The 22760-nt window shown below is 47.6% G+C and overlaps 1 protein-coding gene across 2 annotated transcripts in view; it reads left to right on the top strand.

Annotated features, from left to right (window-relative positions):
• The window catches only part of LOC118732247 (aminopeptidase O (putative)), a 287553-nt gene that overhangs the window by 203188 nt on the left and 61605 nt on the right, over positions 1-22760 (top strand). For both annotated transcript variants that reach the window (XM_045570737.1, XM_045570736.1), the window contains exons 11-12: positions 11574-11627; positions 11926-12000. In XM_045570737.1, the coding sequence (XP_045426693.1) occupies positions 11574-11627; positions 11926-12000 (129 nt within the window). The remainder of the gene's footprint in view (positions 1-11573; positions 11628-11925; positions 12001-22760) is intronic.

The raw sequence follows: 22760 nt of genomic DNA, 5'->3' as shown, positions 1-22760 counted from the left end.
CGGAACGCTCAGTCCCCTTTTATGATCCCTTTGTAACAAGAGCGGGCTCATCCTGGGTGCGTGGACCAGAGAGGGAGTGATGCCTCTGATCTGGCAGACCAGAGAGAGACCCTGCTTACTCCCCTCCCCCAGCCCCGGCCTCTGGGAAGGGACAGGCACTTGTTTGCAGTGGCTCAGACATGCCATGTCTCTGCAGGTGCCATCCGACGGCATCACATTTGTGTTGTGGCCACGCAGGGCTCTTTCTTACCGTGTCACACATCAGTCACTTGAGGCCTTTGGAATTTCCAAACACCAGAAAGCCTTTTGTTTCAGAATGGGCACTTATTGGTCTATATGCGCCTCTGGCTTCATGTGCCATCATCCCCTCCTCACAGATAGCATTCTCTCCATTTCACAGGACATGCCCAAGGTCACACAGCTTCTCGGTGGCAGGAAGGGAGGGTACCGAGGTCTGAGTTCTCATCACACGTGGCTTTGCGCACAAACAGGCCAGACACATTCTTGGGGCAGCACTTAAAAAGACAGCAGCATAATAATAGAGAACATTATAGACTGATGAACAAAAAGATAGATATAGAGACAGTAAAACAACAAACAGTCTGTCAAATTACAGCGGGAAGGGTAGGGGGAGATGGGGGAGATAAGAGATCAACCGAAGGACTTTTATGCATGCATATAAGCATAACAATGGACACAAAACTCTGGGGAGGGAGGGCATGTACAGGAGTGGGGAAGGGGGCAATGGTGAGATATGCACACATATAATACCTTAACTTAAAAAAGAAAAAAAGAGACAGCAGCATATTTGTTTGTACATTGGCACGATTCTCAATGCCCTTGAACCTCAGAGAGCAAGGCAGTGAAATAAATGCGTGAAGAACAGGTGAACGTAATACAAACCATAGTATTTACACTATAAATTGAAACCCATTATCTAAGGATTCTGCTTTGAGACCGTTGAGAATCACAGGGTCAGGTACTCACAGTACAAGTGAGTACTTCACCCCTTTTTCTCATGAACCAAGAAGTCAGGAAGGACCAGGTGATTGTTGGGTTTTAAGAGAGTCTAATATACCTAAAGTTGATATGAATATAAGTTAACTGGGTGGATTCTTAAATTCTGCCTATTTAGGAGGTGTTTGGGGTGAGTCTAATAAAGCTCTCATGTCCTTTGTGCTTCTTTTCCATCCCTCACACAACTGAGCATAAAAGTGGTGTTGTGTGCAGAATGGCTGGGCTTATCCCTGGAAGAAAGGAGCTATGTTTGGTATCCGAAGAACAATGAGAGTTTGCTGCTTGGCTGATCGATGCTGGATCAAGTTCACATTCCCCACTCCTCCTCTCCCACCTACACGCGAGGGGCGGGGGGGGGGGGAGGCGAGGGGGGACAGGGCCCAGGGAGGAAGGACAGAGCCTGGCTTTGCAGAGAGGGAGGGAGCCAGGAGTGGGCTGTCCTAATATGGACACAGCTGGGCCGGGGCAGCATTCAGTGTGGACTTAATCCCCTGCTGGAGGAAACCTCCTACAAAAGGTAAAGGGATTAGCAGCCAATCAATGGGCCCTTCCCATTGTCTTCCTGGAACACCTCTCCATGGATCTAAGTGTTTGGTGAACAAACATGCTGGAAAACAGCTTTCTCAGACACTGTTTTTATTTGGGACAGCCACCCCCCCCCCCCCCAACTGTGCAGGATTTTACATTAGTGTGTGTGTGTGTGTGTGTGTGTGTGTGTGTGTGTGTGTGGTCTTCTGATTAGAGGTAGGATTATTTAGGCTCATTCCTCTTTGTTGCAAACTGTGTCTTCATTGGGTACCTTTGGGAGGCCAGATCACAGGCAACCCAGTCTGAGTGCCAAAGTTTTAAAAACTAGACAAGCTGGGAAAGAATGGTGGTCACGCTGGGGCCACAGCCCCCCGAAGCCCCGCCTCCTCCAAGGGCCGCCCTGCGCACGGCTCACAGGACCACACCGGCCCCGTCTCAGGGCAGACCCAGGGGCCTCCCTGCTTTCCCTGCGGGGACTGTCACTGCAGAGGTTTGTGATTTTAAGTAACTAGTAAGTTACTATCTTTTGGAAGGCATTTCCAGAGCAGTTGTCCTGTAGGATCAATGTACTGTGTCTTTTCTAAACGAGGAAGTCCATGTGGCTAGACCAGGGTGCCCAAGACTCAGAGGAAGTTTAGCCTGGCGGCATCCTGCATGGCTCGGCAGCTTTTGCGCACAGTGAAGGGTCTCTTGCATTGGTGCTCACTGTCCTCTAATCCTAGCCATCAGCTTCCAAATGCAAAATGTTTCAGGAAATGGGCGCTGTTGACATTATTGGAACACTGGTGGCCTGGTGCATGAAATTTGTGCGCATTATAAGGGGATTCATTAGAGGAAATATTTTAATATTGCTATTTGCCCTTTTTCTCTAATAGAAGTGTCAGAGATGAAAGAGAATTAGTAAAATGGATATGAAAATCTCCCTCCTGTCAGAGTCTGGGGCGCACCACAGGACCCAGAGTCAAGTCCCCGCCCATCCACATGTGCCTCAAAATCACACAAGACCCAGACCCGGCCGTCCCCTCCCCACACACACCCCGGGCTAGATCCAGACCCAGCCGGTCTCACCCTTGTCAAACCCCACTAGTCAGGGGCGTAGCCTCAGGTCCCTGCCAAGCCCTGCTAGGCAGTGGGGGGCACAGCCTCAGCCCCCTGGCCCAGCATCGGGGTGGGGATTGCAGCCTCAGGTCCCCGGCCTGGTGCCTGGGTGGGGGATGAGGCCTGAGGTCCCCCCGCCTGGCGCCAGGGCAGGTGGTGTGGCCTGAGGTCCCCTGTCAAGCCCCATGGGGATGGGGGGACAGCCTCAGATGCCTGCTGATTGCTCGTTAAGGCTTGTTACAGGAACTTGGCCTCCGCTGTGGGTGCAGCCATCTTTGTGGTGGAGTGATGGTCAATTTGCATATTCCTTCTTTACTATATAGGATTTCTTTACTATATAGGATTTCTAGGCCACACCGCTTCATATATACAGCCTTCCAGGTCAGCTCTACATTCAGATTTCCTAAGGACAAGGATCCAGACCATATTAACCAGGAACCTTCAATGAAACCTAAAAAGTGAACTATCCATTCACCCTTGCCTCCTCGCTGGGTTGAGATCTCCCACGTCTTCTTAGTTCTTTTGTGTATGTGTGCACAGCTACTCCTGCCTAGTGCTCATTCCTAAGTGTGAGCTGTAAGAAATGCCACGTGGGCCAGCCTGACAGCCCGGCCCACCCAGAGCGGTGACTGCTGTCCGCCCACGGGGACTCACTGGAAGAGGACATAAAAGGTGGTTGTTCTCGCCGAAACCGGTTTGGCTCAGCGGTAGAGCATCGGCCTGCGGACTGAAAGGTCCCAGGTTCGATTTCGGTCAAGGGCATGTACATTGGTTGCGGGCACATCCCCAGTAGGGGGTGTGTAAGAGGCAGCTGGTCGATGTTTCTCTCTCATCGACATTTCTAGCGCTCTCTCTCTCTCCCTTCCTCTCTGTAAAAAATCAATAAAATATATTAAAAAAAAAAAAAAACTTGGCAAAAGGTTCAGGTAGCATTTACATTTGATATCTTAGAGGTTTTCTTAAAAAAAAAAAGTGGTTGTTCTCTGTGGCAATTACCTTGAAATTTTGATGGTTGCCAATTATCTGGAATTTCTTCAAAATAACCTGTTAGAGTTGGGTTATCATTAAGATGATCTAAACCTGTGGTTCTCAACACTGGCTGCACATTGGAATATCGGGGGTGGAGGGCGGGGTGGGGGACTTGGAAGAAAGACTGATGCCTGGTTCCCACTCTCGGGGATGGGACCGGTTCCCAGGCCGGACCTCCTCTGAGCCTCGTGCTCCGGAGCCGGGGTCATCGGGAAGGAAGGTTGGCGACCGCTGCCCTGGGGCGCGGCCTGGGCTCGGGGATGTGTGACAGCCGGCCATCTTAGCCAGCAGACAGGGGAGGGAGCCATGATCCGGAGCCACTCCTGCAGAATCTTACCTTCCACCCGTGAAGCTCTTTAAGGTTTAGTGTCATGAATGTCAAGCTCCTATAAAGAACTGTAGTCAGACAGGTGCTGAGGGAGATAGACTGCTGTCTGCTTTCTAACCTGGTTGTGTCCGTCGCCGGCTGTGCTATAGGGGTGTATTTCCTGGGCTGTGTTTTGATGTGCGGTTGATCTGTCTACATAATAAGCAAATACGTCAAAGAGAGACGGTCATGCCAGGCGGCCCTCAGCTGTGGTGCTGGAGTGGGAAGAGCGCTGCGCTTCCAGCAGGAGACGGCGGGCCGTGCGCTGTGCAGCCCTAAAGGCACTAAGATCCCTGAGACGCGGTGTCTCTGTCCGGAGACGGGGCTGAGCCAGACCGCGATGAGCAGGCGGCACAGGGAAGCGCTTCGTAGACGGCTCTGCCCGTATGGACTGGGCAGTCCAGGTCTCCCCCGCAGTCGGAGGTCCCTGGTCTCACATCCATGTAGCACGTTAGTACCTTTTGGTCTGTAGGTCACTTTCCTCCACTTGCAGCGATGTTGTCTGCCTCTGAGTTCCAGGAGCCTGGGATCTGATAATCAGCTCCTCCTCTGGTCCTCTTGCAAGCACGCACATCGCGCAGCATTTGACCTTGACCATCCTGTGAGGAAGGCTGAGCGAGGCCACACCGCTAACACGTGGCCATGGCTGGGCTCCAACCAGGGCCTCGCACAGATGCCTGGTCCGCGGCGCCCTGGTTCCCTCTGCGTTCACAGGGCGAGCGCTCCGCTTTGCAGAGCTACCGAGTGTGTTTGCGTGACCAGCCCATCCATGTGTCTGACCTTACGTTCCTCTTCCTGCAACCCAAGCCCCTTTCCTCCGGTTTGATATCAAAGGATATAAAACACTTGGTTGGTTAACATTTTCCTATTAGGCCTGCGTGATGTTGATATAGTATTATATTTAATTTTTGTATTATTTTAAGGGTCTTTTTCCTTGAATGGTATAAGTATTCAATGTTGTTAATGGAGAGGTATATTGGAACCGGAAATTTTTCCAGAACCCCTAGCCACCCAAAAAGAAAATTAAAGAAAGGAAACATAAGCCCAGAATATTTTATGTATTCATATTCCTCCTTGTACAAAACATTGTTAAGGCAGCTTCCAATGCAACATACAGCATGATCAAAAATAAATTAAAACGAGGAGAATGAAGCAACAGGAAATACCGGTAGGAAAATACGTGAGGGCCAGGAGTTAAATGAGCACACAGTCCGCGCCCTGAGGTTCCCGCCTTGGCTTCAGGGAGGCCAGCTGCAGAGCTCAGGGTACAACAGCCGCTGCCCAGGCCCAGTGCTCCTGACGCTGGGGCCAGAGCACGTTTCTGCCGTGATCCTCACAGAAAAGCACTCCTTAATGTAAGAAACAGCCCCCCAAAGCCTCTCTGCAGGAAGCGTGTGACGGGTTTTATGGGCTGTTTCTATAATGCACCTCAGGAAAGGCTGATGGCATCGCACGGAACGCAGTGTGCTGGGAGGACTCTCGGGCCCGGCCAGCACGGCCCGCGGCTGTGAGCTCTCCTGGTCTGGGGCGCGCTGGCCGGGGTCTGGGCTCAGGAACATCTGTGGACCTCCCGTAGCCCCTGTGGGTGGGGATGGGCTCTGTAGGTGTTTCTCTCCAGGGAGCCAATAGCTGACCGCTAAGGCTTCATCAGATTCCGGGCGTGGGGGTAGCGGGGGTGGGGGTGAACAGTAGGGGTTAGGGGGCGAGGGGGTGTCAAGAAATGGAAGCACAAGCTCTGTGAAAGGTGTCCAGCAGCAGGGGCTTCAGGGCCATGGGTGGCCAGAGGCACAGGTTCTGCCAGCCAGGCCCCTGCCGAGAAAGCCATGCTTTCTCTCAACTTCCACTAAGAGTCCCACTTGGCAGGGCCAAATCCTCCTCAGAAAGAAACCCAGTGTTCATTCTAACACAGGCAACGTGGGCAATAATACAAATTGTATATAATTTTTCTAAAGTCAACTAGCAAGGTATCATAAAGGAATGTTACATTTAAATGATAGAGCAAAATTTAAAGGCATAAATATTTTATAACTTTGCCCCTAATCCTCACTTGTTATTACTTGCAACTTAAACAGGCTTGATTTTATTTCCAGATGTGTAGACTCTTACTTTTTTTTTGTTTTGTTAATCCTCACCCTTAGGATATTTTTTCCACATTGGTTTTTAGGGAGAGTGGAACTGAAGGAGGGATGGGAGGAGGAAGAGAGAGAGAGACAGAGACTGAGAGAGAGAGAGAGAGAGAGAGAGAGAGAGGGGGGGGGGGGGGGAGAGAGGTGTCAGAGAGACACATGGACTGGTTGCCTCCCTCATATACCCGATCAGGACTGGGAATTGAACCTGCAACCCAGTACATGCCCTTGACTGGAATCAAACACGAGATCCATCAGTCTGTGGGCTAACACTTTAACCTCTAAGCCACACCCTCCAGAGCTAGACTCTTTAGTTCACCCAAATGTATGTTGGTTATAGAGCCCTCTATAGTTAGCCAAGGCTTCGGGACCTGCCTACCTTGTTTGGTATTAAAAGGTTTTTTTTGACATCTTATATCAGTTTCCCCTCTGCTGTGCCCAGGGTAGTGATTTGTCATCTGAGGTGGTTTGGTCCAATTAAAGGGCCCCTTGTCTGCCCTCCGGCCTGTGGGTTGACCAGGAAAGTGAGCTGCTCTCTATGCCGCCTGCTGAGCCTCATCACAAGGCAGGAGTCATTTCTTCTCCACTAAAGCAAGTCAGAAGAAAGCAGGAAAAAAGGTTTTCCCTCCAGAAGTAATCTCCGCAACTAGGCATTTCCCTCAGCCTCTGGAATTGCAGCTATTGAGAGACAGAGAGAGAGAGAGAGAGAGAGAGAGAGAGAGAGAGAGAGAGAGAGAGAGAGAGAGAGAGAGAGAGAGAGACAGAGAGACAGAGAGAGAGAGAGACAGAGAGAGAGAGAGACAGAGAGAGACAGAGAGAGACAGAGAGACAGAGAGAGAGACAGAGAGAGAGAGAGACAGAGAGAGAGTCAGAGAGACAGAGACAGACATGGATTGGTTGCCTCCATTGTGAACTGCTTTGACAAGGATTTCTTGGAACAACTTCCTTTCAAAACCAGCATCTCTACTGGACGAAGTAGATATAAAGATATACTTCAAATAGCAAACATCTGTTTTTGAAAAATAACTTTAAAGTACCTCCACCACATTCTCAGAGATAGTATAGAATTCCAATTTTAAAAAGCTGTCTTCCTCCATTCTCTCCACACCCTACCTTCATTGGGATCAGCCCCTGGAGAAAGGGAGCTTGAGACAAAAGGAGGCATGTACTGGGCACAGTCAACATGGTTTAATATTAATACTTTTCCAGTGTCATGCCAGCAGGCTAATATTTAATTCTAGATTAAACTCAACTGCTAGCACCATTTTGGAATATAGTTTTAGTGGTTAATATATGAGGAAATTAGGAATCTTTATTTCTTGTTTCTTTTTATTAAAAAGAGAGAGAGAGAGATCATTTTAGAAGTACCCTGGCAATGTAACTGTGTCCCATGGTGTCTCTCTCTCTCTCTCTCTCTCTCTCTCTCTCTCAAGCACAATTATATGCTTTCTACAAATTAAGGTATTTTAGTGGAGAAACAAACAGGAGTTAATTAGAAAAATCTTCACCTTAAGACTCCCCTTCTTGAAATTTCATATGCCTTTCATTAAGCCATTCATTCCTTTCTCTTTACACGAGTAGCCCCATGCATGAATCTATGTGTGAGTAGCTTGCTGCCCCTTGCCTCAGCTGGCCACCCACCCACCACCGCCTGTAGCTCTCCGCCACTGGTAGCCTTCTGCCCGTGGATTGGTCCTGAAGTTACAGCATCCTGGCTAATTTGCATATTCCTCTATTATTATATTAGATTCCGTTACTTAATGAATTTATTGAGCATCTATGTGTAAGGCAGTGTTTTTAGTGATTGGACAAAAATCAGGAACAAAAGACAGGATCTCTTTCTTCCTGAACTTTAAAGGCTAGTCTGTAAAATAGACATTCAATAAACTAATTTAAAAATAGCTATAATAGAACTGTAAAACATAAAGAATGAACCCTAGTGTAAACTCTGGACTTTAGTTAATAACTAGAGGCCTGGTGCACAAAATTCATGCGGGGGTGGGGTGAGGTGGTGCCCCTCAGCCCAGCCTGCACCCTCTCCAATCTGGGACCCCTCTGGGATCCCATCAGGCCTAGACGGGCAGTCAGACATCCCTCTCACAATCCAGAACTGCTGGCTCCCAACCATTCACCTGCCTGCCTGCCTGATTGCCCCTAACCACTTCTGCCTGCTAGCCTGATCACCCCCTAACCACTCCCCTGCCAGCCTGATTGACGCCTAAGTGCTCTCCTCTGCAGGCCTGGTCCCCCCCAAATGCCCTCCCCTACAGGCTTGGTCACCCCTAATTGTCCTCCCTTGCCAGCCTGGTCACTCCTAACTGCCCTCCCCTGCTGCCCTAATTGCCCACAACAGCCCTCCCCTGCAGGCCATCTTGTGATGGCCATCTGTGTCCACATGTGGGTAGCCATCTCTGACCACATGGGGTGGCCATCTTGTGTGTTGGAGTGATGGCCAGTCTGCATATTTCTCTTTTATTAGATAGGATAATGTATTAAATATGGTACATCAATTATAACAAATGCCCTCCAGGAATGCAAGATGTTAATAATAAAGAAAACTACCCTACCCGGATTAGCATGTGCCCTCATGAGGCTCAGTGGATAGTGTCACCTGCGGACTGAAGGGTCCCAGGTTCGATTCCTGTCAAGGGCACATGCCAGGTTTGTGTGCTTGATCCCCAGTAGGGGATGTGCAGGAGGCAACTGATCAATGATTCTCTCTCATCATTGATGTTTCATCTCTCCCTCCCTCTCCTTTCCTCTCTGAACTCAATAAGAATATGTTTTTTAAAAATAATAAAAAAGGAAACTGTTATGTTGGCATATGGGAACTCTGTGCCTTCTATGTAAATTTCTCTAACTACTCTAAAAAATAAAGTCTTAATAAGAAATAAAATATTGTAAATAGCTATAAAAGATAAGCACTTTATAGGAAATAAACAGGATGCTATTAGGAAGAATAGTGGGGTGACATAATTTGGATCAGGAATGAGGAAGGGCCTGTCTGGAGAAGAGTTATTTAAGACCAGAACTAGAGAACAAGTAGGGCCTGGCCAGGCAGAGAAGGAAACCTTTCCAGCAGCGCACAGTGACCATTTGAACTACCTTTGTAGACCTCATTCATGTTTCTCCGTGGAGGATGCACTGTGGGAGTGGGTGGGGTGGGGAGGCAAGAGTACAAAGGCAGCACATTAGGAGGCAATTAGAAGGGAGCGACAGTAGGATGTTTCCTTGGCTCAGCTTATGCCAGAAACGTTCAGGTTCAGATGCTGGATGTTAGGAAGAAAGGAGACCATGAGTGGCAGCAAGATGGGGTTCCTAAGGTCTTTCCAGTGGCTCAATGGAATTCATAGTGTGAGAAACGATTGTGTGTGTGTGTGTGTGTGTGTGTGTGTGTGTGAGAGAGAGAGAGAGAGGGGGGGGGGAGGGGGGGAGGAGAGAAAGAGAGAGAAGAAGACCAAGAGAGAGACAGATTGAGAGTACAACCAGATGAGAATTACAAGGGGGGGAAAGCTTTCAAGTATTAACTACCCAGGCGTAACAGCCTATTTTCGTAGAAGGCTGTATAAGATTTAATTTGCAATAGTTATCTTTATTTCTGCTACTGGATTGTTGGCAGTTATTTTGATTTTGTTTCTTCAAAGACTACTTCTTTTCATATTGTTGATAAATCAACAGTTAAGAAAGGTCCATTAAGCTGGGGCACTGTTTTAGTCCATCAATAGTGAACTGTTCTTAGGGATGGTGAGTTCCCAAGGAAAACAACTCCAGGGTCCATGTCAGCCTATAATAGATTTCTATAGACTCTGGAGCTGTTTTTGGTAGCATGGAAGCTTAAATAGTCAAACGTTTTATTTCCATGTAAAATTAAGTAGCTCTGTAATTACATAATCTGCTTCATCATTTGTCAGTTTTACCTGCCTACTGAAATGTGCGCTTGAGAGTTGCAAGACATTAACTATTTTTTATGCATTTCTTTTACAGAACATTTGAATGTGCTGTTTATACATTATATAAAAGCACGTTTGATATCTGAAAAAAATCTTTAGCAAATTAGCATGCATTTCATAGCACTTAACTAATACGGATACAAAACGGTCACTATGTCTATAGTATAAATCTTATAGTTTTTGTTTTCAGTATTCCTGGAAACACCAAGTCAAGAATCCCCCATTTGACCAGACCTGTTGTTTATTTTAGGAAGTAGAAGTGCACCATCAATGTAATTTTAGGTCGTTCAATTGTGACTGGGATGAAGAGGCAACATAAAGTTTTCCACTGTGATGTCTCCATTAAGAAGCTCCTCTTTGTGTAAAAGAGTCCGTGACAAAGTTCCTTCTATTTAAAGTAGTGAGTTTGATCTTGGCTTTGATCTGAAGCTTTTGATCTTGAAAGAAGGATGGAGTAGCAATAAAGAGAGGGCAAGGCAGATTTTCTTTAAAGAACTGCGATAAAGTCCCAGTGCTGGTCAGGCTCAGCAAAGGCGCGCCCCGGCCCGGTTCAGCCCATTTCTGATTGGGATTTGAAAAGCCTTTCTGGGGTCGGCGGCGGGAAAAGCTTGGGACATCACACATTTTTATAAACGAAATGAAAACCTTTCCTCAAACGATGAAGGCAGACAGTCCACCTCTCAAGCTCTCCCGAAAAGCTCGGGTTCATGGGCAGCGCGCGTGGTGCGGGGAGTGTGCGCGGGCGAGCAGGGCTCCTCTCCTGCCCGGGGAGGTCACCTGCCGCCGCCCCGGGCCTGAGAGCCAGAGGAAAACGCCTCCTTAATGGCGTGTAAATGCGTTTCTGGAGAAAACTCCCTCAGGAAAGTTCCTTCCCGGCCGAGGCCGTGTGGGCACCGGGTCTCTGGCCAGAGGAGCGCAGACTGGCCGCGGGGTGCGGGCGCTCTGTGCGCGGGCGACGCTTCCGCTCCGGGGCGGCCCAGACGTCCCCGCGGTGCCAGCGCCCATGGGTGGCAGCGCCCGCGGGTGGCAGCGCCCAGTGCGTAGCAGAGCCGCGGCGGCGGGCCGGAGAGGTGAGGCGTGCGCACCCGAGCGCTCTGCCCGGGGGAGGCGCGGCGCGGGCCTGGCCGGACCGGGACGGACGGCGCTCGCGGAGAACAATAACATCGCGGGCGGCCGCGGGCGGGGGCACCTGCGGGAGCGGGCGCGGCGCCTATACCTTTAAGGCAGGCCCCGCCCCACCAGCGCCGCCCGCCTCCCGCCGCCCGGCCCCGCGCCGCCGCGGCCGCCCCGCGCCGGAGGTGTGCGGCCCGCGCCGCGCTCTCCGCGGGCGGCCGGGCGCCGACGCCCCGCTCACCGCTCCCCCGCGGCGGGCGAGGTCCGGTCAGCGCCGCGGCGGAGGGCACGCGGGCGGGAGGAGGCGGGCGGCTCCGGGTAAACTTGACTGTCCCTTCCCCGCAGCCTCAGCGCCAGGCCGGGGCGGAGAGCGGGCTCGCGCGGCAGGTGGGCGCCGAGGTGAGTGCGGGCGGCGCGGTCCCCGCAGCCTCCCTCCGGGGCCGGCGGTCCCGCCGCATCCCCTCCGCGGAGCCCCGGGGGGAAGCCGGCCCCGTGTCGGGGGCGCCGGCGCGGGGGTGGCCCCCGGGCCCGAGCCGGGAGGGAGGAGGCGGCCGCGAAGGTCAGGGCCGCGCCGTCCCCGCCCCGAGGCCGCCGCGCGGGGCCGTGAGCCGAGCCGCCGGCGCCGGAGCCTTTCCCCCGCGCGGGGCGGCGCCGGGCCGGGGCCGGGTTCCAACGCTCCGCGGTGTTTGAACTTCAGGTCGCGAAATGGACTCGAGTGAACCGGAGACCCCGAAAACGGAAACGAAGAGGGAGCGGAGAAGTGTTTGAAAAGGTAGGGGTCCCCCGAAGAGCGCGCAGAGTGGGGTTAGTGGCCCTGAGTGAGGACTTGCACACAGTTTAAATTTAATTCACGGACAGCTCGGTGAAAATATTGGCTGGGGATCCTAATGGTCAGCATCCTGTGTTCTCCAGAGGTAAGAGTGACCGGGATGGAGTTTTGTTTCAGCATCAAGCAGAGCAATGGGACATGGGTCCCAGTACCACAGGGACCGGTGGTATTTTTGGTGGAATCTTCCCAGTAAATCACCCCGGTGTCGGGTTTCTCTGTCTGGTTGTGACAGATACACTGGCATGCTCCCTCGCTCCCTCCGTTTAGGTGTTGGAGTCATCTCAGGTATGGAAGGAGAAGCTGAAAAAAAAAGTGCATTACTTTTGTAAAGCAAACAAGACATTTGTTTTTCTTACTTTAGAATTTCAGTGTTACTTTGCAGAAGTTTGACTCCCCTTTACCTCCTAAAGTTGTATTAAGTAAAAGCGTGACTTGTTATTGTAATAAATATTGTGAAATAAGGTAAGTAGTCTGTTGTTTTCCAAGTGTCTTTTATTGAAAACCCTTCAAAAATGAATAATGTTACAGCAGACAGGACTTCGGTTGCTTTTTGAAATTATTCGATGCACTGTTTTTTGGTTCTTGATAACACCAGGGGATTAAAATAGCGGTGTGTTGTTTTTCTGCTGCTAGAATGTATGATGAATCACTCCTGATTCTGAAGCCAAATTCTTGCTGATAGCGTTGCTGCCAACTTCTGTGATGTGTTGCCTTAGTATGGGCATCGCAGCGTCCGTCCGAGAATGTGCACAACGCACATCAGGGTGAAGGTGATCCCCAAGGCCCAGAGTGCGTTTGAGGATAGCGAGGGCGCTCCGCGGAGAACTGGAGGAGGAGGAGAGTCGTCTGCAGCTGGACGTTCAGCACGGGGAAAGGGTGCCCAGCGCGTCCCTTTCTGAATAAAAAAGGGCCGTGGAGAGTAGCAGAGGTCGTCCTTTTGAACAGACTTGAGTTTTCTGATCATATCTCAGCATGTTGTGGTAGGTGGTGTTTGTTTAACTTCCACGGTCTAGATGTTTGTAAAAATGTTCGTGAGTTGATGGAGGAGATCATAAAATGCCCAAAGGAGGAAAAAGAATTACGGCTTACATCGTACAGCCAAACAATATTTCCTAGTTATCATTTTTTAATCCCAAAACAAGATTGCCCAAACACTTAATGTATCATGCATCAAGAAGGGGAAGCCATTATCTGTCACTACCAAAACCTGACCTCGAGGTAACCATGTCTGTGACATCCGTGATCTGAGAATGAGCCAGGGCCGTGGTGGGGAGACCGGAATCTCCTTCCCAGGAAAGGAGGTCTTCCCTGAGCATTCTCCGTGAGAGAGGGGACTGTGCCGGAGCCTACGGGGAGAATGCACACGTCCCTCCTCTTAGGAAACGCGGGCAGCACTCTCACGATATGAAAATGAAGTAGGTTGGGGGCAACATGCCGAACTGCCTTTCAAGGACTAAAGCTTCAACTAGCGTTGGAGGTAGAAGTGGCAAAAGGGGGAACTTTCAAAGTTGTGTCAGAAAGTAAGTTTTTAGGTGTCTCCAGGCTTCCCTCCTGACTCTGGACAGCAGCTGAGCCCCTTGCCCGCTGTCTGCCTCTGCCATGCCCAGGAGCTGGCTTGCAGCTTGGGGAGGCCAAGCATGCAGTGTTTTCAAGGGCAAGGTGAAAGGCAGTGCCGCCAGCACAGCCCAGGGCACCAGGCCAAGCTCCAGGAGGCCCAAAGGTGTCCTGCCGAGGTGTCCCCCGATCGCCCCAGCGTCCATTCCAAAATGCGGATGGAATTCTGTGTGCCATGAGTGTTCAAACCGCGGGCATGTGGTAATCTTTCGCTAGGGTTTGAACCTGTTGTTAGTGGGAATCTAGGTAAAATTACTGTTTCGTGTAGTAAATTTTTTAAAAAATGTCTGCCATGCCACAAGTGAAGTACGTTAGTTTCTGGGTGTTTTTTTTTCGTGCATCCACTGCATTTTGCTACTACATGAAAACTATGACCTTTTCTGTGGTGTTCGCTGTACATTGCTGTAAGGTGAGAGCCTGGGTTTGAGTGTTTCGGGGAGGCGTACATTTTAGATCTAGCTGTTTTCCTTACTTGCCTGCTTTGTTTCCCTGCCCTCTATCTACCCGGTGCCCCTCCCACGCCCATCCCGTCTCTGGCTGCGTCTTCAGGCCTCACACAGGGCTCAGCTCAGCTGAGTGAACTTGGTTAACTAGTCTGTGTTCAGCTCTGCTTTGTGGGAAGCAGTCTCTGTCCTGCGAGAGGGAGGAGAGCAGCAGTGGGGCAAGGCCAGGGTCTGGAACTGGCAGGGGGCGGCCCATTCCGTGTGAGGCTTGTAATCCCACAGGAGACACTGGTATTCCCCCTTAAAGAAAGGCGCCAAGTGGAAGGCACAGCCTGAAGTCACTTGAAATACTGTACGAGCTGATTTTCTCAGTGAACTCTGAAGGGGAAGCAAAATAAACTTACCCTGTGCTCAGCTGTGGGTTAAGATAACGAATAATGAAATAAAGTAAATGGGGTGGACGGGAGGTATCACCCAGAGAAGCGACGTGAAATGCTCTGGATTTCCCTGGTCTGCTGCTGTGGGTGCCATTCCCACCCTCCCCCACGCCCCGACGCTCCTGCCTCGCTGCTGTCCCACAGACTTCCATCTTCCCGAAGGTATTCCACCCCTTTGCCCGTCTTCTGGCTTCTTTGACATTTGTTTCCATCTTACTCCATCACGTTCTGGTGCTTCCCCTGGGTATCACTGAATTCCTTTATACCGTGTTTTGCTTTCTTCATTTTAAATGACAAAAGTCATCTGTTTTGCTTCTGCTTTCGGTGCGTTCTCCTTACATTCTGATATTATTCTTTTTCCATTATTTTGAGTTCCTTTTACTTAGTTTGAGCAGTTTGTGTAGCAGGAAGGCAAGGGAGCATGAACAACCGCACCGAGAACAATTGGGCCGAGTGAATGGCTCAGCCTGGGCTGTGAGGGCCGCTGAGACAGTGGGCACTGCCGCCGGGAGTTAAACTCCGTGGATGGATTTTACCAAATGGCTGTCGGTTTCCGAAGAAGAACCCATGTGTCTTTTTCTGATTATCTCTGACTCAGCATTTTTAACTGAGTCAAAGATAATACAAATTACCCATCACATTAAAAGATTAAGGAATAGTATAATGTTCTTTTAATAAATATACGTATTCATGTAAAATAGCCAAGTTTTGAATAATTTTTTGGTAAGTATTCTAAAGATTAGGGATAACTCGAATAATATTTTGTGAAATATTTGAGGAAAATATACAAATGCCATATATTTCCTTCCCTTAAAAGAAGAAAATTTCAGTGTTCAGCTTTAAAAGAAACAACCCTTTCTACTTTATGCATCTTTGATAATATATGGGGAATAAACTTTAAAATACTGATTTCTGGTTATCAGTAAGAATTTATGGTGATGCCAGAATCCATCATAGATATACTCTTAAAACATTGACAGTTGAACAATATTGAGGTTGTTCGTTATTGTTAGCAGGCGTCGTGTGTGTGTGTGTGTGTGTGTGTGTGTGTGTGTGTGTGTGTTTGGAAGCGAGTGATCTTGGGAGGGTGAGGAGTCAGGCCTCTGTGCGATTGGCCGTAAAGATTGCTGGGTGCGAGCGGCTTCAGGGAGAGCACCTGTGAGGTCACCTTAATTCTTCTCTCCTGCCAGCAGCTCTTGAGCAGAAAATTGCTTAAAACTTGGTGACATTTTCCTTGATGTATCAAGTGAAACATAAACATCTAGAAAGAGGGTTGTGCAAGAGTGGACTTTATAGTATTTAGTGGCCATTTTAGTTGGAGCCCAAAGATAAATTCTATTTTCTGAGTCTTTGAAGAAAAAAAAAAAATGCCAGACTGGTTTCTTTGTGGTAATATCCTTCCTAAATTCTGGAGCTTTGTCACTCAGCTTTCATTTCATTTGTTCTTTTCACACACTTGATTCTGAACTGCAATCAGTGATCATCTTCATATGAGTAATAATAATTCATAGAAGGTTTTTAAAATTATATTTAAAACCTAACTTGGTTTATGCTATTTTACCACAGTTATTGCTTCTAGAAACTTTACAGGCGTCTTCAAACTACGGCCTGCGGGCCACATGCGGCCCGCAGAGGAGTCTGATCCGGCCCGCCAGGTTTTTTGGGCAGTGAGCGCAGCCGAGGTGTTACAGTAGGAATTAGTAGTTCATATAGTCCGGCCCTCCAGCTCTCTGAGGGACCGGGATCTGGCCCCCACTTTAAAAAGTTTGAGGCCCCCTTATAATAAGAGAATGCTTTTATTATAATTTTAATATTCAAATACTCTATAAAGGTAGGTGCAAATATTTTAACCACGTGCTTTACTCCTGTTTGCCTTTTGTGGCAAAGGTGTGTTTTATGTTTGGTTTGTGATTTCTGGAAAACGATATTTAAGACTAATACAAGTTACCAGGCTTTTTCTTGGATCCATAATAGCAGACGGCAGCCATGACAGGCTTGACTCCTGAGTGGACAGGCTACAGAGCGGCACGGGTGGCTTTGGGGAGCGGAACGGAGGGTCCCTCCGCTTCGGCCAGCAGGAGGGCGGGCACGGGCAGCCGGCCCCCCTTCCCACTCAGGCGCCTTTCCCAGGAGTCGGTGCCCTGCCCTGTGAGGATTCATAGCGAGCCTCCGTGTGTGTGGCTGTAATCTCACAATAGCGTCATTGATACTTGATCTCCACACAAGAGCTTTATGGATTCCACCAAGTCCCAGCTCTCCAGGCACCAGCCGCCCTCCCCGGACCCTCCCTGCCTGAGAGTGGCTTTGTGTCCTGTGTTGTACTGATTGTGCCTTCGGATGACAGCTCACTTGAGTGATGGGGGAGGCAGAGTAATTTATTAAAAGTCATTGCAGAGAAACCAAACAAAAGGAGCGATTATAGTGTTGTTAATATGCAGTTTGTTATTTTATCGAAATATTTGGAACTTGATCTTGTGAGTGATTCTCCATTTTTTGTTTTTTTCTTTCCTTGTAAATCCCTAACAGATACATAATTTATTAAACTCCATACCGAGGTCTCAGGTTGGATCTGGTTTCACAAGAGCTTGGATTTTTTTTCTTCCCTCCGCCCTTTTTTTAAAGCTGGACCAAGGGAGAATTGCTGATAAAATGTATTTTTTGGTATCCTCAGGAAGGAAGTCTGATCTGTATTATTTTATACCATTAAATTTTCATCTGTTGATTTACTCTTTTTTTTTTTTTTTTTTTTTTTTAGAATCTGCAGTTTAAAAAAATACTCTGAGAAATCTGAATGTACTAAAATTCCTTCCCATTTTTCAACTTGCATAATGGGGAAAATGAAAGAATAGTCATCCACTTACCTCACACACATATAGTCATCCACTTACCCTCATTTACATGCTTTAAAGAGAACTATTCATATAATAAAACTGACTCTTGTCATGTGTCAAGCACTGTGCTGCTAAGAGCTTTCCGCGTATCAGCTCATGTAAAATTGTACATTAAAATCGTGTCACAAACCAGTAGTGTGATGTGAGGTGTTGTAGACTGAGCCAAACGCTTTATGAAGGTGGGTGAGGTACAAGCAAATCAGGTAATGGCTGTGGAAAAGAATGCTTTAGGCAAGATGTAAAAATTCTTCTCTACCCGGCTCAGCCCTAGACCACCAGCATAAAGCACACATTTCTAAATTAGGAAAATCCCAGCCGGCAGTGTGTTTTGAAAGCACTTGAAAGTGTGTAGGTAATTACACTATTGTTGATTTTAGCAGAGTTGATGCCAGCAGCCATCAACTCTTCCATGCCACGGAAGATGAAAGGCATTTTAATATAAAGCACGGGTTTGGACGGAAAAGGGAGGCAGGCAGAGAAAAAAACTTGTGACTTTTTAGTTACTTTTACAGGAAGCATTAGTTACGTCCCTATGACAAAAGGCTTTGCTTGGCAATCATTCTCATCGCAGGCATGTTAATGAGCTGCGGTTTTGTGCCTGGTGCCGTATGGCACTAACAAGACGCATTGTTTCACCGGCACCTACGGGTGTGGGGGTACCGTCGGGCCTGCCACGGTTTCCATTAATCTTCTGTTTCAGGAGACCGACACGACCACTATCTTTCCGTCCAGCAACACGTGTTCCTCTGCTGTGCCCAGGCCTCCGCACAGGAGCAGTGAGGCCGAGGCCTGGGTCTGCGGCCCTGATAAATGCTTGTTGGGTGAATTAGATGAGTGACTCCCCAAAGTGTCATTTGTCTTATAGAGTCCCACGTGGCTGCCGCATTGAAAGATTCCGCCGTTCGGGTTTTTCCTTCGTTATGTCGTCCCCTCCAGCCGGGCCTCCCTGAGAGCGCGGGGCAGCTTTCCCGCTTCTGCGAGCGCGCTCAGCCGGGGCCTCTGCGGGCTCTGCGCTCCTCCAGTTTCCACTTGACTTTTGCTTTCATCTGAAGATCCTGTTGTTTAATAGCCCAGTGCAGCCAATTTACATTAATTATGACATTAATGTTTGGCCTTGATTCTTTCCTATAGTTTTATGTTATCTCTTTTTTTGTTGTTGTTGTTTCTTAGGAAGGCTGGTGTTTTGTTCCAGTGGTTATTTGGACGTAGCATAGCTTTGCTCTCTCGTCCACTCCTCCACCCCTCTTTGTTTTGGTTTCTTGCTGTGAGAAATAATGAAATGATTCCCTTGCCCTTTCCCTCTTTAACTGGTATTATGTGACCTGAAATATTGTCTTTTTACTTCCAGATAAACACTTTTAACACAACCAGCACGTTTTTTGTGTTTCTCGTGTATCCCTCCTACTCCCCTCCCCGGTTTTGTGTGTTAGCTGCACTGCATTTATGATGTCAGAGCGATAGACCCTGTGTGCTATACCGAATCTTTCATGAAATCACTTCATTTTAATTCTGCAAGTAAATCTCTCTTTAATGCTCGTCGGCCACCGTGGTTGCCCTCCACTCTGGTGTGACGCTGGTTCCAGAGGGGCGTCTGAAAGCATCGTCCGCGGAGCAGCTGCGCGGCTGCTTCCCGAGCTTGTGCTTCACAGGTGGGTGCTCTTCACAGGGAGGCCAGCTCGGCGAGCATGGCTCATGGCTCCTTTTTAAAGCATCTTTAATATATCCATCCATTATCTTGAGTAAAGTCTGATGCTGGTCTCATTTATCTCCCTCACAGCGACCTGCTCTTTTCTCCTGGATGCTCAGATCTTTTCCCTTAAATTCCAGGTTTTTTTCTCTAATAGGCCTCCTTGTAGGTCAGTTTTCCTAGTTGTCAACTTGACTTCTGAGCTTTATTTTCCTTATTTATATAATGAGAATAATGATAACTTAAAGCGGTTTTAAATGCATTTTGTTTTCTTGTTGTTAGGCACATTAAAGTTTATGGGCCTTCAGACTTGAGCTGGCTTTATGTCTGTGAGAAATCTGTACGCTGGCAATAAATAATGAATAAATCTGTACCTGGCTCCATGCGGTGAACAGGCTGCCCACACCCTCGTAGGAGCTGCTGGCCAAAAGCAGTGGTGCTTGCAGAGCGTCTCATCCATGGAACGCCATCTCCCTCCCATTCTCCTCACTCTCTTGCCCGTCATATGTTAGTTTCCCGTCGGATGTTAGTTACATGGTCATACTTTATATGCACGTAGAAATAATACACAGGAAACAGTTAAAGGACTCTTACTTTTCAAATAACGAGGAGAGCTGGGAACCCAAGTCGGTCTAATCAGCCAACGTGTTTTCCTGGGTTTGTTGTATACAAAGTCGATGTAGGAAGCTGCTGGAAAATGCCTAGAGAAGCAGGAGACGTCATTTCTGTCCGTGAAGATGAAACACACAACACATCACAGATCATTCACAAAGCACATGTGACGAATAAATCCAAACCAGGGCAGCGCAGACCGTCGTCATGGGCATATGATGCCTGCCACCTGGGGCTACCCTGGCCTAGAGTTTCCATGCCTGGGCCTTGTTTTGATAAAGCAATCCTTTAAATATGCAGGCTGGAAGTTATGGTGGGAAATTGGGTAATTGAATCAACTGAGTCCATTTTAATGCTTTTACCTGATTTGTAAGCACAGATAGGGGGTTGATTGATAGATATATAAATAGTGCTAGTGTCTTTATTTGAATCTGTGATTTTTAAAAATAAATCTGTCCACGTTTCGCGAGTAAAGCTGGAACCCATCATAGAAATTCTGCTGACACTTATGAGTCACGATAATTTGGAAAGCCAAGGCCAGAAATTTAATACTGCCTATAATTCTGTACATAACGCATTCTTTATTAAATTCTGTATTTATTTAAACAATGTATTTACTAACTGCCTTGCACATTCACAACATACAAAACCTTCAGTGAGGAGCAAAGATGAATGGGAAATGGTCCTCAAAGGGTTTACAGTTGAGAAGTAGAAAGCTGTGAGGAGCAGAAGACAGAACGGAACCAAACCTGTGCAGACTTGCAGCGGGCGTGTCTCCGAGGACAGGCGCCTGTTCACGCTGTCGGCACTGCCCACGGCCTCGTCTGGGCGGATCCAGGACAGATGCTGTTTTCCTTCATTTAACTTTTATTACTTGGTAGAATGAGGGTGCCATGACTTTTGTTTGTAAAATTCAGATTGACTTCTTAAGAACATAACTGAAACTGAAATTAGGATTTCTCTCTGCCTCACTAATATGGAACTCATGCTACAGCAAATGTTTAGACTCCCTCTGAACTTGGGAACATAGAGTTTCCAATCTATTTCACTCCCTTATTTTTTCTTTCATTCCTATTAAGTTTTGGTGCCTTTCTTTTTTTTCTTCACTGTGAACTTTTGGTTTCAAGGCAAGGTAAGAATCTTACAGGATTAAGGATGGTGACTTCCCAGAGCCGCTCTCCTTTGTGATGTTTGGATGTTATGTTCTGTCGTTCAAAAAGCATCCCACAGCCGAAACCAGTTTGGCTCAGTGATTGAGCATCAACCTTTGAACCAGGAGGTCACAGTTCAATTGTGCACATGCCCAGGTTGTGGGCTTGATCCCGAGTTCAGGGGACAGCCGATCAATGATTCTCTGTCATTATTGATATTTCTCTCTCTCTCTCTCTCTCTTCCTCTCTGGAATCAATAAACATATATACATATATTTTTTTAAATCCCATATTTTCAGCTCCACAGATACAGCATGACATCTAAAAAAAAAAAAAAAGAAAAGAAAAAAAGTACTGTGCTAGCTGGTTTTGCTCAGTGGATAGAGCATCAGCCTATGGCCTGAAGGGTCTCGGGTTCGATTCTGGTCAAGGGCACATGCCTGGGTTGCAAGCTCGATCCCCAGTAGGGGGCATGCAGGAGGCAGCTGATCAATGGTTCTCTCTCATCATTGATGTTTCTATCTCTCTCTCCCTCTCCCCTCCTCTCTGAAATCAATAAAAAATATTTTTTTTAAAAGGTACTTAAAAACAGGTATATACACCTTGTATCTTTCTGATGATCAGGGCAAATGGACTTGTCAGGTGGGTTACAAAAATGGTACCAAAGTCTATCCAAATCATTTAACATTCTATGTATCTATAAGTCAAGAAATGTTGGTTTTTCAGAGTATTAAGTCCTAAATCTTACATCTGTGAAGATTCAGATTTTATATATATGAAAGCAGGGAAATAAACTGATTTATGATAATTAATGCCAGGGAAACCATGTAAAATGAGAAAAAAAATGGTCTGAAATATATGTTTTTAGTTTTCTGGCGTTTTCATAGAACAGGCAACGGTAGTCATTTTATGTGGCCTCATTTATAACTGAAAGCCATAAAGCTCATGCTTTTAATTTTGAGTGGCAATTTTCACTTGGTGTCTGCGGAAAGGAACTCCTGATGCCTGGGAGGGACGAGATAGTGAAGAGACCAGCAGGACCCAGTCCGCAGGAAGACAGGGCGTGCTGTGGGTTACGTCCATGTGCAGTCTGGTGTCTGATCTTTTCTCAGCTGTCACGCTCAAGCCTTCGCTTTCACTGTTGAAGATCCGCCTTTAGCAGTTATTTTTCACGGGTAAAAGGTGCTGAGTGTTCCCGATTCTTTCTCTTAGCAACTTCATTGAGTTCTGTGTAATATACACTTTAAATGCCATGAAATTCACTCGCATACTGTTGGTTGACATTTAAGAAACTCACCCATTGGTGAGCTATCCCCACAATCCAGTCTGAGGACATTTTCATCACCAGAAAGCCTCCTTTGTCCAGTTGGTGTCACGTCTGTCCTTGGTCCTTCACCCCAAACAACTGCGAATCTGCTTTCTGTCTTCATAGTTTTGCCTTTTCTGGAAGTTTCATCAAAATGGAATCATGTAGAACTTTAGCTTTTGGATCTAGCTTTTTCTTTTAATCCTTACTCCAGGATATGTGTTGTTTTTAAATTGATTTTAGAGAGAGAGGAAGGAATAAAGTGAGAGAAAAACATTGATCTGAGAGAGAAACATCGATCAGTTATCTCCCATATATGCCCCGACTTAGAATCGAACCCAAAGGTTTTTGGTGAACCACCAGGCCAGGGCAGAGCTGCTTTTTTCATTTATTATAGCTGTTTGGGGTTCAGCCATGTTGATGTGTCAGTAATGTGTTCCTTATCATATAGTTATGTTGTGTGGATGTATATTTTGTTTATCCATTTATTAGTTGACAGATGTTTGGATTGTTTTTGTAGTTTTTGGCTATTAATAGTGACTTAGCTATCTTTGTGTAGACC

The sequence above is a fragment of the Pipistrellus kuhlii genome, unplaced genomic scaffold, assembly GCF_014108245.1.
Source record: "Pipistrellus kuhlii isolate mPipKuh1 unplaced genomic scaffold, mPipKuh1.p scaffold_m20_p_36, whole genome shotgun sequence".
In the NCBI taxonomy this organism is placed as follows: Eukaryota; Metazoa; Chordata; class Mammalia; order Chiroptera; family Vespertilionidae; genus Pipistrellus; species Pipistrellus kuhlii.
The sequence above is the reverse complement of the archived record's forward strand: the minus strand, read 5'-3'. Positions and strand labels throughout refer to the sequence as shown.